Genomic DNA, 18209 nt, shown 5'->3' with positions numbered 1-18209 from the left:
TGGCTTTCTGCACTCACTTGCAAAGTGTCCACTTGTGCTATAGTTATAACACTTGAACTTAGACTTGTCCACCATGTTCTTGTTTGGCTTAGTGGCTCTAGTGTTTTTCTTAAATTTCATCTTTGCAAATCTTCTGGACAGAAAGGCCAGATGTTCATCAACATCATCAGAGTCATCTTGACTGGAATTGTCTTCAACCTCAGCTGCTTGCTCCTTTCCCTTGCTTGATTCTGATTTGCTTGTGCCAATTTTGAGACTTGGCATTGTCTTTTCTTCATTCCTGGATTCAATTCTCTCATTTTCAGCTACAAGTGCAACTGATCCACCTTTTCTCTTTCCCTTCTCCAACAACTCATCTTGCTCTATCTCAAGTTCATAGGTCTTCAAAATTCCATATAATCTTTCAAGTGTGAAGTCCTTATAATCTTGAGAATTCCTTAGTGAAACAGTCATAGGCTTCCATTCCTTTGGTAGAGACCTTAGAAATTTTAATTTGGAATCCTTGACTTGGTACACTCTGCCATACAGCTTCAATCCATTCAACAGATTCTAAAATCTATTGAAAGTATCATTCAATGATTCTCCTTAAGAATGAAAATATTCATATTGTTGAATGAGAAGCTGCATTTTATTTTCTCTAACTTGCTCAATACCTTCACAAATAAGTTGTACAGTATCCCAAATTTCCTTAGCAGAGAGGCTGTTAATGACATTATCAAACATATCTTTGTCTAGGCCATTAAACAGAATGTTCATGGCCTTCTGGTCCTTGTGAACCTCTTCAATATCTTCAGGAGTCCATTCTGCTCTTGGCTTGGGAATAGACTGTCCAACAACAACTGTGGCAGTAGCAGCTGTGGCCACTTTATGAGGGATGTGAGGACCATTCTCAATGCAGTTTATGTAGCTTTCATCTTGAGAGAGAAGATGTAGATGCATCTTCACTTTCCAGTGATGATAATTATCTCTTTCCAGGATTGGAATCTTCACTCCAATATCCTTCTTACTCATGATATTAGTAGAATAGATCTTTAAACTCTTTGTATGTCAAGAGCTTGCTCTGATACCAATTGTTATTCCCAAGGAACTAACAATGAGATTTACAGAAGGGGGGTTGAATGTAAATCTCAAAACTTTTTCAAGTTTTGAGCAGTTTCAAAAGCTAAGTGTATGATGAACAGATGTGTGTGAATTGCTTTAAGCAAGTGCAGAAAGATGTATATTCAAAACACAAATGTAAAGAACACAGAGGCTTTAAAAACTTTTCTGGTGGATTTGTTGTTCCACCAGAGACGTGTATTTCAGAAAATCTGTGATACAAAGAATTGTACACAGATGCTTCCTAGTACAAACTAGATGATTTTCTCTCTGAATTTTTTTAAACAGCTCTGGAAAATTCACACCTAATTACTAGCTGCAACTTGGTTTATATATCACCAAAATTTTCAAGTGAAGACAAAGATAAAATACAATTATTAAATAGTCCTTCACATGTTTCTTCTTCATTTCTCTATCCAATGCAATATAAGATAATCTGTGAATCTTTGAATACTTCCTTGTTTGCACCAGAATGGAAATGCTACTTTTTCTTGATTCCTCCAAGAGGCTACCACATTCCAATTGTCTCTGTCAACCCATGTGCCTCTGTCAGCTTATGAATTGCACTATCAACTGCTATGGAACTGAGCATCCATTGAAGCTTTCATCCGTTGATGGCTTTATCCGTTGATGCTTTTATCCGTTGATGCTTTAGTGACATCAGTTGATGCTTTAGCAGTTGAAGCTTTATCCGTTGAAGCATTCATCCATTGATGGATGTTATCCGTTAAAGCTTTAGAGATATCCGTTGAAGCTTTGTTTCTCATCCGTTGAAGGCCTTTAATTTATCAGTTGATACTACTTCATTTATACAAAATTACAAGGCATGAAATATTTACAATTAGCCCTCTTATTTGCATATCCACTAGTAGTCAACATGACTTATAATTTCCCACAACTTCTAAGAATCATAACTCAAATGCAGAGACTGAAATGTGCTACAATACTAAACTTATTTCTAAGTAAAGCCACTCCATCAATGAATAGCCAAAGTGGTCTTATCCGTTAAGGCTACAAATACTAAATTTATACTTAAGTGTTTTGTTTAACTTATCATCAAACTAATACACATATATTCCTAACAGTTTGTAACTGCAAAGTCTGATAATGAGAAATCAGAAGTTAAGGAGAAAGTAACTTCTGACAAACCTAAACAGGATAAGCCAACTGAAGTTAACATAGGCTTAATGACCAAGAAGCAGCTTAAACACAAGCTGAAAGATGTTAAGAATGTAAACAAGGTAAAGCCACCTAGGAAAAATAGGAATGGAAAGGAAGGTGTGAACAAAAGTAACAATTATAAGCCTGTTCCTAATGCTCCTAGAAAAACATGTCATAACTGTGGAAACTCTAACCATCTGGCTTCTTTTTGCAGGAAGAATAAGAACATAAACTCCTTACCTTCAAAGTCAGGAGTTAAGAGTCAGTCTGTTAGATATAAGCCATAAAATCCTTGTTTTCATTGTGGTAGTTTATGGCATTCCATTTATACTTGTAAGGAATATCATAGTTTGTACTATGATTATTATCAAATAAAACCTTCTATAAAGAAAGTTAGCACTATTCCTTCTAGTGTAAGTTTTAATGCAAAGTCTGATATTGCAAATTCTGATAAGAAAACTGTTAACATAAACTCTGATGCTAAATCCGCTGCAAATGTTAACAAACTTAAAAAGGCCAAAGGATCTAAGCAAGTCTGGGTCCTAAAACTAATCATTAGTGGTCTTTGTGATTGCAAGGCAACATGAAAAACATCCTAGTTCCGGATAGTGGATGTTCAGGACATATGACTAGAAATAAAGCCCTGCTATCAGACTTTGTGGAGAAAGCTGGCCCAGGTGTTTCTTATGGAGATGGCAATATTGGAAAAACTCTGGGATATGGCAATATCAATCTTGGGAATGTCATCATTGAAAAAGTAGCTCTGGTCTCAGGACTTAAACACAATCTGCTGAGTGTTAGTCAAATCTGTGACAGAGGTTATCATGTGGATTTCTTTGAAGAACACTGTGAAGTTATAAGCAAATATACAGGCAAAGTTGTTCTGAAAGGATACAGGCATGGTAACATTTATCAAGCCAAGCTTTCAACAAGTACTGATGGTTCTGCAATATGTCTGTTAAGTAGAGCATCAATTGAAGAAAGCTGGAATTGGCACAAGAAACTCTCTCATTTAAATTCTAATAAATTAAATGAACTAGTCAAGAAAGATCTTGTGAGAGGACTGCCAAAATAATATTTGCTCCTGATGGCCTTTGTGATTCATGTCAAAAGGTAAAACAAAAAAAATCTTATTTCAAGAGCAAGACTGAATCATCAATTCTTGAGCCTTATCACCTACTACATGTTGATCTATTTGGTCCAGTGAATGTCATGTCTATTGCAAAGAAGAAATATACTATGGTCATAGTGGATTAGTTCACCAGATACACATGGGTGTATTTCTTGCACATAAAAAGTGAAACTGCATCTATCTTGATTGATCATGTCAAGCAACTGGATAAATTGGTCAAAGATTCTGTGAAGATCATAAGAAGTGATAATGACACTGAGTTCAAGAATTTGATCATGGAAGAGTTCTGTAAAAACCATGGAATAAAGCAGGAATTTTATGCTCCTGGAACTCCACATCAAAATGGAGTTGTTGAAAGAAAGAATAGAACTGTTATTGAAACTGCACGAACTATGCTTGATGAAGCAAAGTTGCCAACCTACTTTTGGGCCGAAGCTGTGCAGACTACTTGTTTTACTCAGAATGCTACACTCATTAACAAGCATGGAAAGACACCATATGAGATGGTGAAGAAAAAGAAGTCAAATCTGAAGTATTTTCATGTATTTGGATGCAAGTGTTTTGTTCTTAAGACTCATCCCGAACAGCTATCCAAATTTGATATAAAAGCTGATGAAGGAATTTTTGTTGGATATCCACTTTCCACAAAAGCCTTCAGAGTTTACAATTTAAGAATAGGGGTTGTCATGGAATCGATCAATGTCTCTTTTGATGATAAGAAGATTACTGGACTTGAAGATTTCAATGATCATGATCAGCTGAGATTCGAAAATGGAGTTTTAAATTCTGATTCTGTAACTCCTGATAGTCTAAATCCTGATATTGCAAACTCTGATGGATTAAACTCTGATGTTATTGAAACTGTGATGACTACGCCAAAGGAAAATGCACCTGTGTAGGGGGAGCATACTGAAGATCCAACCACATCTCAAGAAACATCAGAACCTACAACAGGCTCTTCAAGTTCTGATGGGCCAAGTTCTGATAATTCTGGAAACTCATGTTCTGATATTTTTGGAAACTCAAATTGTGAAGGATCCAACTCAGAGAGCATAATTTCAGGGGGAGCATCAGAAAATGTTAATGGAGACAGCATGGATCATGGGGGAGCATCCAGTTCTAGAGAGAACCTTCCATCTGCAAGGAAGTGGACTAAAGCACATACACCTGACTTAATTATTGGTCATTACTTGAACGATAATATTTTTACAGAATATTGGTTTATGTGAGATAAAACAGTCATAATTATTATGGGTTAGTGGTTAGCGTGTATGTCTTGAAAAACTGCATGCGCACAGTAATTGTTATTATATCCTATGCACATTAACTCTGGCTTTAGATCTTTTACTGACTATTATTATTACACATCAGTCTAGGGAGTCGAGGGGTCATTATTTTTACTTGTATTTTTTAACCAGTCCTCGCGTCCCTTGGTATTCTATTGGCTATTTAAACCGACCATTCATTCCAGCCAAAACATCTTTCATTTTCTCAAAAACTCACTCTCTTTTTATTCATATCAATAAAAATGGTCCGTTTCAACATGTTCCTGAACTATGAAACCTTTAACATCGAGTTGAGTTGTGATGAATGGCAACAGGAGTGGCATGTCCCCGCCATTCCTGATGAGCTTTGGAACTCAGTTCCACAAGAGGTTCATACAGAACTCTTGTTCTTATAAATGAAGTATCACCTCCATCTTGATAGGTTAGAAAAAGAAAGGAGAGAAGCTCTCCGTCAGCAAGAACTGATCATCCGTCTTGTAGTGCTCTTCGTCAGCAGCAGAAGAAGTAGTCGTTAGGTCTTCTTAGACTAGGACTAAGGCTGTTGATGTTAAGAATCGTAGAATAGGACTATCTTGTAATTTTTGCATGTAATTGATAAATTTCATGAAATGTAATCATCTGTTATATCAATGAAATTTTCTTTAATTGCAAGATTTGTTCTTTGTTTCTCAAATTATGTGACTGTGCATGTTTAATTGCAATTTATTAATCTTTATTTCATCGAATTTTAATTTTATTTTGTGATGAATGTTTTGATTAAATTCTGTTGATGTGAGATGAAACAACTGAGGAACAGGTTCCCATATCATAACCTGTTATTGTAGAAGCTGAGAAGGTTTCTTCCCAGAAAGATACTGTAACTGAGAGCTCACAGGGACATAGTTGAGTCAGATTCAGAGGATGTAGTGGAAGCATCTAAAGAAGGGGATCAAGAATCTCTGATCTCAACAGAACCAATTGTTATTGAATCACTTCCTTCTGCACAACTAGAAACTGCTCAAGACAGAATACCTATACCTCCTATGTCACCTATAGTTGATCCAGTACATACTGAAGAACCAGGTACAAGTGTTGAAATTGATATTCATAACTTGATTGTGCCTAAGGTTTTGTACTTGGAAGCTCCACCAATTCAACTCACTCCACCAACATCAATTTTGGATGTTGATCAGAACCTGGCTGCATATCAGAATTTAGAGGATGATGTTGAAGCCTCTATAGCCTCACATACTGCTATTTTGTCAGAGGATGCTGATACTGCATGATCTACAAGTTCTGATGCTGCCAATGAAGAAACTATTGGTGATGCTACTGCTAATTTAGATACTGATGCAGCTGGTCCATCAGGACATGCACCTCAATAAACAGTTAATAAAGCTGATTTAGTCAAGAAGTTTGTTACAGGGGAAACACCAGTACCTTGGAGTGAAACTCCTAGAGGAAAGGAGTGGACTAAGGAATGGAACACAGTTAGTTTTGTTCCTTCGGAAAAGATTCTTGCTGAGCATCTGGCAAAAGCTGATGAAATGTTGTTAAATGATGATTTCAAGGCACAGCTGAGAGTTACTGCATTGAGTACTAGGCACCTTCAGGGTCAACACTCAACAACTCATGCCAAGGTGAATAAAATTCAAGAAACCTTGATCCAGCAAGATATGAATGTGAAACTTGAAAAGAACAGATATTTCAAGCCAGCCTTTGACAGAATTGCCTACATTGAGAAAACTCAGGAGAAGCAACAAACCCAGATTGATGAAATTCTGAAGAATCAAGCTTCTCATCAAAATCAACTCAATGAGATCCAATCCTTAGTGGAATTACTTGTCTCTCTTCTTTTACCTGCTGATGCCAAAAAGGGGGAGAAAGTGATTAAGTCCAAATGCAAATCTATTCAGACACTGAAGGGAAAAGATGATGGAAATGATGACCAGGGAAACTCTGATAAGGGTAGAGGTCAAGGTCAAGGCAAAGGATTTTTAACAAGTAAAGCTAGAATTACAAGTCAAGGAACAAGTTCTGATACTGGGAGAAGAATAAGTTCTGATACTGGTAAAAGGATAAGTTCTGGTGAACATCTGGAACTTGATGAAGAAATTTCAAAGCAGTTATTTCTTAAAGAAAATCCAGGAATGGACTTTGAGAGTCTAAAGGAAGAAGAAGCTAGACTCAAAGCAGAAGGTGTCAAGACAAAATCTAAAGCTTCTGTTGTTGAAAAGAGAATTTCCAAAGCCTAAGGGTATTGTGATAAAGGAAAGAACAAGTTCTGAGGCAACCAAAGCCAAATCACAAGTGGAAATTGATCCAAGGTCCAAGGGCAAAGAAAAAGTTGATGAACCTGTAAAGGTTTATATGCCAGTCATGGATGAAGAAATAATTGTTGATGAAGAAGATGCTAATCTTACTCTGATATAAAAGAAGATTTTTCAAACAACCTCTGACATGGCTCATATTGTTCAGAGTCAAGATGTAGTAAGTTCTGATATGACAGTGAAGCAAACAACCTCTGACATAGCTCAAGTTGGCTTGATATCAGAAGATAAGAAAAAGGAAACCTCTGACATTGCTCATGTTAAACCTTCAAAGATACTCCTACCAGGATTCACCAAAGCTAAACAGGCTCAACTTTTGAAGACTGCAACAAGTGGTTTTGAAGCAAGAGTTGTTACAGGAAAGGAAGCAAGAGATAAATCTGGATTGGGTAGTTCTGATGAAAGAAGAGTACATAACACTACCAATGATCCAACTTCCTTAAGTGAACTAGGTGTGGGAGCAACTCCTAAAAGATTGAATCGACTTGAATCTGTACAAATGGTTTACCATACCATTTTGAAAGAACATATCTTGTTATATTTTATGACAGATGGAAGGGTATACCAGATTAGGCAGAATGCTATACCACTGAAGTATTTTGAGGAACTGGAACATGTTCTATTTCTACTTAAAGTGAAAGACAGATTAACAGATAGTGCTGCAGGTTATTTAAAATGTCAAATTCAAAGACAGAAGAAGCTTTATTCTGTAAAGTCTGACAGCATATACTGTCCCAAGTACAGAGATCACAGATGTGATATTGTCAAAATGAAGCCTAACTCTGCTAAGATTATAACTACTTTTCTTGGTTATAAGGTTGTGAAATTCAATCTAGAGTCTGACAAGGCATATCTGATCAGACTAGATCAGGAGATAAGAAAAGCTAAGATAAATGATCTCAGAGCAACTATTTTTCAAACCGGTGAAGATACAGCTGAATTGATAAATGCTAAAAGGAGGATGGTCAATGAACTTGAATATGTTGAGAGATATTTGTTGAAGAAATATCTCAGAACAACTCCTGACATCAAAGAGATCAGAAATTGAAGCCAAGTCAAAGATCTACAACTGCTTAAATTCTGAAGTGTATACAGACTGATGCTGTTATCAGACCTTAAGATGGTAAAGCTGAAAGGACTGTAAGTTGTAGTTATCTAGTCAAATTCTCATGCATTTATACTTAATATTTTTGAAATCATCAAAATATCTGTTAAACTTGTATATTATGCTAATTTACAAGTTGGGGGAGATTGTTAGATATATTTGATAATGTCATGTGTAATATGATTTGTGTTTAGTTTTCAGATCTTACTTAACAGGACAAATCAGTACTTAACTGGAAATCAACACTTATACTGAAGCAGAACTTAAGATATCAGAACTTAAGTTATCAGAACTTAAGTTATCAGAACTTAAGTTATCAGAAGATACTTATCAGGAGATAATATCAGGACTTAAAGAGACTTTCAGATAAGGCAGGCGGCTAATTGAAAGGAAAGAAGATCGAGGCTAAGATAGAAAGAAATATGCATGAAAAAAGAATTCTATGCAGAATAGAATACTTGGAAGAAAAGAAAACTAGTTGATATATTTTAGGAAGCAGAATTATATTCCATATCAATTAGAACATTATCTTGTAACTGTGTAGTATATAAACACATGCATAGGGTTTACACTATAAGTGTTATCATTATCGAAGTTATTATTCTTTGTAACCCTAGCAACTCTCGTGATAATTTGTTCATCACTGAGAGAGGACAGTTCCATATTGTAACAGAGTTTATTGTGTTGAATAAAATCTGTTTTCTGTTACTTGAGTTCTTATATTCGATTTGATTATAGTAAACACTGTATTCAACCCCCTTCTACAGTGTGTGTGACCTAACAACCCTTGTAGCCATTCATGTTTGGACTTTCATTAACAAACCTCAATCTCTTGTGTCGCGGTTTTTCAAAGCTAAATATTTCCTAAACTTGCATATCTTACAGGCTAAATTGGGTGTTGGATCAAGTTTTATCTGGCAAGGAATTGTTACAGCTAGAAATAAGATAATGCAAGGGTACATATGGGTGTTATGTGATGGTGGAACAATAAAATATTTCCAGGACCCATGGTTGATTGGAACAGAGGACTTTTGAGTCGACTAAACTCGCAGGTACGTTGATAAAATATTAGAGTGGCTCGTCTGTTTGTGCCAGGGTCAAATGAATGGGATGTTAATAAGGTGGTATCTACGTTTTCTGCGACTGATGTTGCTTTGGTTTTGTCAACTCGTATTCCTGTTGCATCTGGTACTAATCGTTTAGCTTGGTCAAGAACAACTAATGGTAAATATTCAGTTAAAACATGATACCAGTGTTGGCATGTTCAGAATATTGGAGTAGGTTTTGTTCCTCAGTCTAGTGGATGGAGCAAGCTCTGGAAGCTAGAGTTGCCTCATAAAATCAAATTGTTACTTTGGCGTTTTTGTAGTAACATCCCTGTGAGGAATAGATTGAGTTCTAAGGGAGTGAATCTTCCTATTAGTTGTCCTTTCTGTAACTCTGAGGTGGAGGACCTTTTGTACGTTTTCTTTAGTTGTCAGTTTGCTGTGGCATGTTGGCGGGTGGTTAATGCGGTTTATGACTTATCATTGGAGGTGTCTGTCTCCGTATGGATAGTCACTAAGACAAGAACAAGCCCCATTGAGGAGATTTTGAAAATTGCTAAATTCTTTTGGGGAATTTGGTTTTTTCATAACAAATGAGTGTGAGAAAACAAGGTTTTTCCAGCGGGAGTTGCTATAGCTTGGAGCACCAAAAGCATTGAAGACTGGAAGGAAGGTAGGGATAAATGTGTTTTGCAGGGGGTTACTAGTTCTCATAATTCTTCTCAGAGTCCGGTAAAGTGGTCAAAACCAGAGCTGGGGGTGCTGAAACTTAATGTTGATGCAGCTGTGAATCTAGGTGCTCAGTCTTTTTTTATTGGTCTGGTTCTCAGGGATCATACGGAAACCTTTGTGTGTGGTAATACGATAAGCAGAAGCATGGTTTCCACAGTGTTTGAAACTGAATCTCTTGCAGTCCTTGAAGGTCTGAAATGGCTTGCTTCCATGAACCGGTGGTAATTGAATCAGATTCCCTCATCACGAGGAAAGCCTTGAACTCTTCCTCTGACAATCTTCTGAAGATGGGTTTATTTTGGATGCCTACCGTACTATTTTTGATTCTAGACCAGGTTATTCAATCTCTTTTGTTAAAAGACAAACGAATAGGGTTGCTCATTTAGTAGCTAAATTATCCAATTACCCTGTTCTCTAAATTGTCAAAACGCGTTTACGTCTCCTTGATGCATGTTGTTGGAGACTCTCCTGACTGATATTTTTTAGTAATGCAATTTGCTTCTATTAAAAAAAATAATTTACAGAATGAGCAAGTAATTAAGTTTGAAAAGACTTGAGAATTTTATTTTTTTTTAAAGAAAAAAAGCTTAAGATTTAGTGCTGGAAATTAATGACAAGTAGTATTAATATAATAGTAAGTTTGACATATATTTTCAGTTAATCTACAACGAACTTTACACTTCATACTTGCGTAAAACACTCAAACTTCACCGTCTTAAATTAGAAACCCCCGTTTTACAACACTTACCCCGTCTCTCTCTCTCTCTCTGCAAATCTTCACTCAGTTCCGCCATTTTAGGAACTCCGATCCCCCAAAACCCTAATTCTTCTCCTGCCCAATTCAACTTTCCAACTGTGTTTAAACTCTAATACACACACAAGCACGCACTCACTCACATTTTCATCTAAAATCAAGAAAAATTGCAAAAAGGTGAGATTTTTACTGGGAAGTGAGATTAGGCACATATATTCTTCACTTTTAAGTTTGTTTATAAACTACCCAATTGGGGTTTTCCTACTGTTTATACACGCATATTTACTTTCAAAGAAGCACACACAAATACTCACATTGACCACATCTAAATCAAGAAAGTGGGTTAAAAAGGTGAGATTTTTATTGGGTGGAACATGAGATTAGAACAGGAGATTTTTGAATTTAAGTGTGTTTTAAGTTATGGGTGTGGCTAAAGGTTGGAGATTTAGTGGCAAGGTTTTTATTTGGGCTAATCATAATCTGGATTTAGTACATTCTCAAAATGGTGTTACTAAGAAGCAAGATTTCTTTTGGAGATGGTCTTCGAATGTGCCTACGCAAAGGCGTCCGATCCGGTGGTCATTGGTTTGTGGGATTATGCTTTTTGTGTTGGGATTGATTTCTTTGTTTACTGGACATATAGCGTCTGATCTCGAGTGGTATTCGCAAAGATTGTTAGTTAAGCGTAGCTGGTATTACAAACTGGTAATCTTTACTTTTTATCTTTTTGTATGTTTTGGGATATGTTAGTTTTGAGCTAGAATTGTTGTATTGAAATGACGGCTTTTGCAAATTGGAATCTTTATTGATTTTTAACTGTTCTGCAAAAAATATATTGTTTTAGGTGTCTTTGTGATTATTTTTACTAATTATCTTTGTTTCGCTACGGCTTAGTACTCTACCGGAGTACAGTCTATTTGATCGATTCTAGCTAAATACGTTAGTCATGGTTTGTTATGGTTAACTAGTACTAGGATTATGTTTTGTTTTGCTGCAATAAATTAATAATTAGTGGTACGTGATACTGATAATATAGTTTTTCAGAAGAAGACAATTTTCTCTTTCCTCACCTGTTAATTGGTAATGATAGGGAATACGTATGTAGGTGTTACCTTAGATGATTATATGGGGATACATCAATTCCTGTGCTAATCATTTGGAGAAGTCTAATGACATTTTAGGTTTCTTATAGTATACTGAAGCTTACTTTCTTCTGTGCCAACATATTTTTTCCTACACGGGGACATCTGGTTGCCAGTTTTAAAATCTTTTTAGTTTTCATTGTTACCTATGACCTCCAACTAAGTAGAAAGTTTGTTCTTCCTAGGGGAATGTCAAAGTAACATGAATATAACAGGTTGTATTTTCAGTTCTCAAATTCATCCTTAGTTTTGTAATGCCCAATCATTTGTGTGGTACACAGTTCATCTATATTCCACCTCCTCATATTAATTCATACACCGTGAAATTTAGCACATTTGTAGCCAAATAATCCTTCTTCGCTGTCAAATGAGTCCCAGTTGAATCTAATATATGAAAAGTTTTGTAAGATCGTAAATTAAGTTAGTCTCATTTGGTTTCTGATGGTACTTGTGAAAATACATTTTTCTTTATGACACCTATGTATTTCAATCAGCATTTGATTTTAATAATGTAAATGGTGCAAAAGAGGCAGCTAAGCATATTCGACCAGTCTGGATTATTGTTAAATTATGTGACGGGTTATATTATTATTTTAATGTGTAAAAGATGTGCACGTATATATTTATATGTAACAATATATGCATTATGTTTTCTTGGTAAGTAGATGATATCTAAAGTTGCTGGTCCTGTACATCCCGCTTGTGATATATTAATGTCTTTCTCATATGGTATCCAAAAACTTATTTGTTTTATTTAATCTCGCGTCACCCATTATAAATTTGCTGTTTTCCTGCATTTTAGAATGGACCTCGTGCACCAGTGGATATCTGGAGATCTGAGTTCTCTAAGTACTACTTCGGATGTAGTGAAAGAGGTCCGCGTTTTGCTCGTAAGTTGGCTTGCTTATACTTATGGTTTACTCCAACTATATGTAGCTATATCTAAACAGCATCAAATATATCTTTTTGTAGCATGTTGTTCATTTTGTTTTATGCTGTATTTAAAAATCATTATTAACACAAAAACCTCATATACAAATCACACCAAAACACCGCTAGACCTGAATAAATAATTATTCTATCATACGAAGCATGACATGACAAAAGACTTTTGGCTCAGTGGCAATGCTAAAGGCCTATTAGAGTACAGTTTCTCATGCAGAATACTTTTGTGCGCATAAACTTTATTATACTATGTTCCACTAAAGCTACCTCCAGCATCTCCAAAAACAAAATAATATAATAAAGATTACAGAACATACTAATATACATCTTCAGTTTTCTTTTTTTCCTTTCGAGAAGCCAATAGTATTTCCTTATTTTAATTGTTTTTTAGGTTCTTCTTTTGTTGTATCTTTATGTGCTAGTATTTCTGCCTCAATAGCTTTGCAGCTCTCTATCATTTAGTTGCAAACACTATAAATTGCATAATATCACTGGTGAATATTTCAGCTGCTGTACGTGAGAAAGTCTCAAATGGTTATTTACTAATTGCGGCAAGTGGAGGGTTAAACCAACAAAGAACAGGAGTAAGTGTTCTATTCTTTATGATTCAATACCAATGCAGTTAACAAATTTGACCTGACATTTATGTTATGACAGTCTTGCTTCTCCCTAATCATGGGAAATGAAACAATTATTAGATGTATTTCAACGTACTGAGTAATTTATCATTTAAATTCAGATTACTGATGCTGTTGTTGTTGCTCGAATTTTGAATGCTACTCTTGTTGTACCTGAGCTGGATCATAATTCATTCTGGAAGGATAATAGGTAATTTGACATTTTTTTACTGCGCTATAAATTATGTTTATGTGCCAATTGCTCTTGAAGCTTGTTATCTTCTATAGAACAAGCCAGTACATGCACGATATGGCATAGCAACTCTCGTTATTTGTTACCCATTTGCATGTGCTGCATAGAACTTTGGTGCACTATAATTTAGAATACACAAAACAGCAGTAATCCAATTATCAAGTTAAGCACACACGTGAGAATACTTGACCCAAGGAATTATGTAAACATTTCCAATTTACAAGTTGCTTCAAATGTTTTAGTAAGAGAATATACCGAATTTATATGATCGGTGAACTTCAAAGAGTTGTTTTATTAGTGTATTGCTATGGTGATTATTTAAGAGAATTTGTCATTATTCAAACTTTGTTATAACTTGCAGCGACTTCCTCAACATATTTGATGTTGATTGGTTCATCTCTTCCCTTGCCAAGGATGTCCCCATTGTCAAAAGAGTCCCAGATAAAGTTATGAGATCAATGTTAAAGCCCCCATATACAATGCGCGTACCAAGGAAATCAGAACCAGACTATTATTTGGATGAAGTGCTGCCTATACTCTTGAGGAGACGTGTAAGAACACCATGATCTCTATTGTAGTTTAGATATTGACTGTCTTGGGATATGGACAACCATCTTTCATTCTATTTTTACGTTAAATTTTAGCAATCTAAATTTTAAAAGAATTAGACACGAAGAAATATGAAATCTCTGGATCTTTATCTGCATGTAGCAACCCATGATTGACATTCATTCAAGTCATAGAAACCAATTAATTTTTAATTAATTAGAATAAAATCTTAGTTAACTGTTCTTTTTGCTGTTCTTACATTGACATGTTATCCACCCTTTGCTTTTGCAGGTTGTTCAGTTAACTAAGTTTGACTATAGGCTTTCAAATGACCTTCCTGAAGAGCTTCAGAAGTTGCGTTGTCGTGTAAATTATCATGCTTTAAGGTTTACAAAGCCTATAAGGAGTATTGGCCAGAAGGTGGTGACAAGAATGCGGAAAATGGCAAAGCGCTTCATAGCAGTTCACTTAAGGTTTATTATCTACAATATCTTGAAATTAATGTTTATGTAGGTCGCCAGGTATCATCTTTCCTTTGATATTTACTTTAAAGATTATACTTAAGAATTAAGATGTAGGCTGTGTTGTGCACTGCAAAGTGATTGGTGAAACTGATAATTTCTTTTGTGGGGTTTGTTGCCTTTTCTTTGCCTTGTGGTCACTCGGGTCTTTATTTTCATGTTCCTTTCCCATCAAACAAATAAGTGCTTAGTGATCACACTGCAAGACTTATAAGAACAAAAATGAAATGTGCTGTCTTACACCAACTTTGATTTACAGGTTAGCAGGCAAATACTTGCTCATTTAATAAAACTTGCAGAACCTTTCCTAATCATCGTAATAATCAAATATTCAATACTCTTCATGCTAGATTGATGGTTAGTTGCTCGTAGAATCCATGGCATAGGACTAGAATCATTTGAAGCTCTTTGATCATAATACTATTAATAATAACAATAATAAATTAATAATAATTGTTACATGATATCATTAAGCCCAATGCTACAAGCAACAACAAATAATATTAATACATGTAAAAACAAAAACAAACAATTCTTCATTATAACATTAGAACCCAAAGCCACCAATTTTACTGCTTTGTATTGAAGTATCTTGACTTAATGAGCTTGATACTTCTTTACTCTTCACATTACTCACATTATTTCATTGTCATAATACTAATTTTGACTGGTTCAACGCCTCCTGGTAATTTTCTTGTCAGTTGAAATCCCTGTTGCACTGGTATTTGCATATTATATGTGCATATGTGTACAATTAATTGTATCTTAATAATTTTACATTGATATGATATATCACAGGGTCCAATTTCTATTAATGATGCATTGATATGACAGGTTTGAACCTGATATGCTAGCTTTCTCTGGTTGTTATTATGGCGGGGGTGATAAAGAGAGATACGAGCTTGGTGAAATAAGAAAACGATGGACGACGTTACCTGTGAGATTATGGCTTTTAACGGATTTCAAAAATATTAATAAAATAAATCTGGATGCTATCTGCTATATACTAGTTTAAATAAAACATGCCATGGCATAGAAAACGTCATTTTGAAGAATGTATTGTGACCTATTTTATTTTCTTTCTTATTTTGTTACAGGAGACATCCCCTGATGGGGAGCGAAAGCGAGGGAAATGTCCACTTACACCCCATGAAGTGGGTTTGATGCTGCGAGCACTTGGCTTTAAGAATGACACATTCATTTATGTTGCATCTGGTGAAATATATGGTGGAGAAGAGACTCTTCGACCACTTCGAGAGCTCTTTCCAAACTTCTACACAAAGGAGATGCTTGCGGGAGAAGAGATACAGCCGTTATCTTCATTTTCTTCTCGCCTTGCTGCCATTGACTACATAGTTAGCGACGAAAGTGATGTCTTTGTTACTAACAACAATGGGAACATGGCTAAGATTATTGCCGGTAGAAGGTATGGATTAAAAAATCGGATGGTACTTAATCACCATGCACTTGTCTTAATCTGCTGAAGCCTCCCCCCGGACACACACACACAAATAAAATAAAATTGAGACCTGTGCTTGAGCTAAACAAGGGAATTGCTTTAATTACACATGTATGTATCAAAATGTGGCGCTAAGGTGTAGGTTAGAGCCTCCAAGATATCATAGATTTTTCATCTGTGTATTGAAACACTGTTATCTTTTAGGAATAGCTCACTACTACAACTTTAATACCGAATTAAACCAAACATACCCAGTAACATACCCAGTATTCTCGCTCGATTTTACGACTTCAATTTTAATTAATGTATGCTAGATGTGGCAACTGGTCAAAGCAATCTTAGACTACTGTTTATACTATAGAAAACTGAAGAGGGATAGGTGGCTGAAGTATTTTTAGAGGAAGTGCACTAATAAACGAGGCCAAACACTAGTCATCAAACAACATCACTCTGGTATTGAAATTTATTGCAGAGGTATCTTTAGTTAATAATTTAACAAACTATATATAGCTGATACTGTAATTAGATTGTATAGCCTATTGGGCAAGTGAGCACTATTGCGTTATTCCTCTTCATGCAAGGAAGCAACTGATCCAGACGTTTACTATACGTAATACATATGTACAAGCACACATATGTATCTAGAAGACTCCGTGATATTAATTATAAAGGTTTCTATAATATTAATGTTCTCGCATTGTAATGCACCACCAGCTTTCTGAGAACTTCTATTGCTAGTGTTGATTTGATAAAATCATTTGTTTATGCTCTTCTTTTCATGGGTGAAAGGAGGTACATGGGGCACAAAAGAACCATCAGACCAAATGCAAAAAGACTTAGTGCAATATTCATGGAGCGTGATAAGATGGGATGGAATACATTTGCAAGAAAGGTAAAATCTTGCCAACGGGGTTTCATGGGAGAACCTGAAGAGGTTAGACCAGGACGCGGTGAGTTTCACGAGTATCCAGCTGCTTGCATCTGCAAGAAAAAATTTAAGTACTCTCGTATAAGAAGCAGAAATATGGGAGATAGATCTTCAGATAGAGCTCTAAATGGTACAGAGGCAATAGCTGAACACGGAGACGACACAGATTATCAAAGGCCAGAAACTTATGACCGGCTAAATAATACAGGTACGGTAAAAGTGCCAGTGTCTCTAACAGAAGTTGATGAAGTTGACTTTTTGGCTGACTAGATGGATAGATTGTGAACGAACATTTTCCAGCATGAATATCTGATTGTTAGATCCTTGAGCTAGCTGCCATCTCTTCCATTTTGTGGCCACCCGCGCTAGATATTATCATGCCACATTTTTCATCAGCATGGCATTGCAGGATGAGCTACTGCCCTGTTAGATGGCACCTAGCTTCCATATAAATATCCATGCTCGGATAGCTGAATGATGAACTGGATATGTATAGATAATTTATAATTTCAAATAAGCTGCAATTGTTTATATGTAATTTTCCACATACACTATGGGTAGGTTTGCTTAAAGTATATTACAACAAGATGAATCTGCCAAACATTTTTGAGATAATTTGTGTTACATATCTCTTAAATTAAATGGGAAAAGAATGCAGACTTTTTAGGCTCTGTTTGTTGATCGGAAATTATCCTCCAGAAAATAAAATTTGGCAAAAATATTTTTTCAAATAAAGGATTACGAAAACTAGCAAGAAAATGTTCAATTTGGAAAATCTTAAATTGATAAAAATAGATTTCTGCGACCTGACAAATGCTTGAAAATCAGGATAATATTTTTAAAATAATTCATTCCTCCGGAAACGGAAGACGAGAAAAGATTGAACTTATTTAACAAACATGAAATTGTAGCGATAAGATGTGTTGTCCTATTTGCTTGCTTTCTAATACGACGGATGGTCAGATCATCTCTTTGGGAGAGCTTGGAATGACAATGTTGAAGAATATTCCCAATCTCCAACTGGTTATCCTGGTTTGTCCTTAAAGCTTCAACCTACTAAAAGCGAGTCACATTCTATATTCCACATTATGAGCCTTCTAGTTCTTCTATCCAGTTGATCGCCACCTGAAGCAATAGGGGTTCAGATTCTTGCCTGTTTCTTTGATCATCCC

At 35.6% G+C, this 18209-nt stretch overlaps 1 protein-coding gene across 1 annotated transcript; it reads left to right on the top strand.

The window, feature by feature from the left end:
* Positions 1–10557: 10557 nt before the first annotated feature.
* On the top strand, positions 10558–17663 carry LOC141666637 (O-fucosyltransferase 29). The gene is made up of 9 exons (XM_074472749.1): positions 10558–11328; positions 12568–12655; positions 13218–13294; positions 13450–13538; positions 13942–14131; positions 14421–14602; positions 15485–15587; positions 15748–16076; positions 16899–17663. Exons 1-9 carry the CDS (start codon positions 11044–11046, stop codon positions 17305–17307), a joined length of 1752 nt encoding a protein of 583 aa, XP_074328850.1. The 5' UTR covers positions 10558–11043; the 3' UTR covers positions 17308–17663.
* Positions 17664–18209: the final 546 nt, after the last annotated feature.

Source organism: Apium graveolens, chromosome 6, assembly GCF_009905375.1.
Source record: "Apium graveolens cultivar Ventura chromosome 6, ASM990537v1, whole genome shotgun sequence".
NCBI lineage: Eukaryota > Viridiplantae > Streptophyta > Magnoliopsida > Apiales > Apiaceae > Apium > Apium graveolens.
Note: the sequence above shows the minus strand (reverse complement) of the source record. Positions and strands in the feature narration are given on the sequence as shown.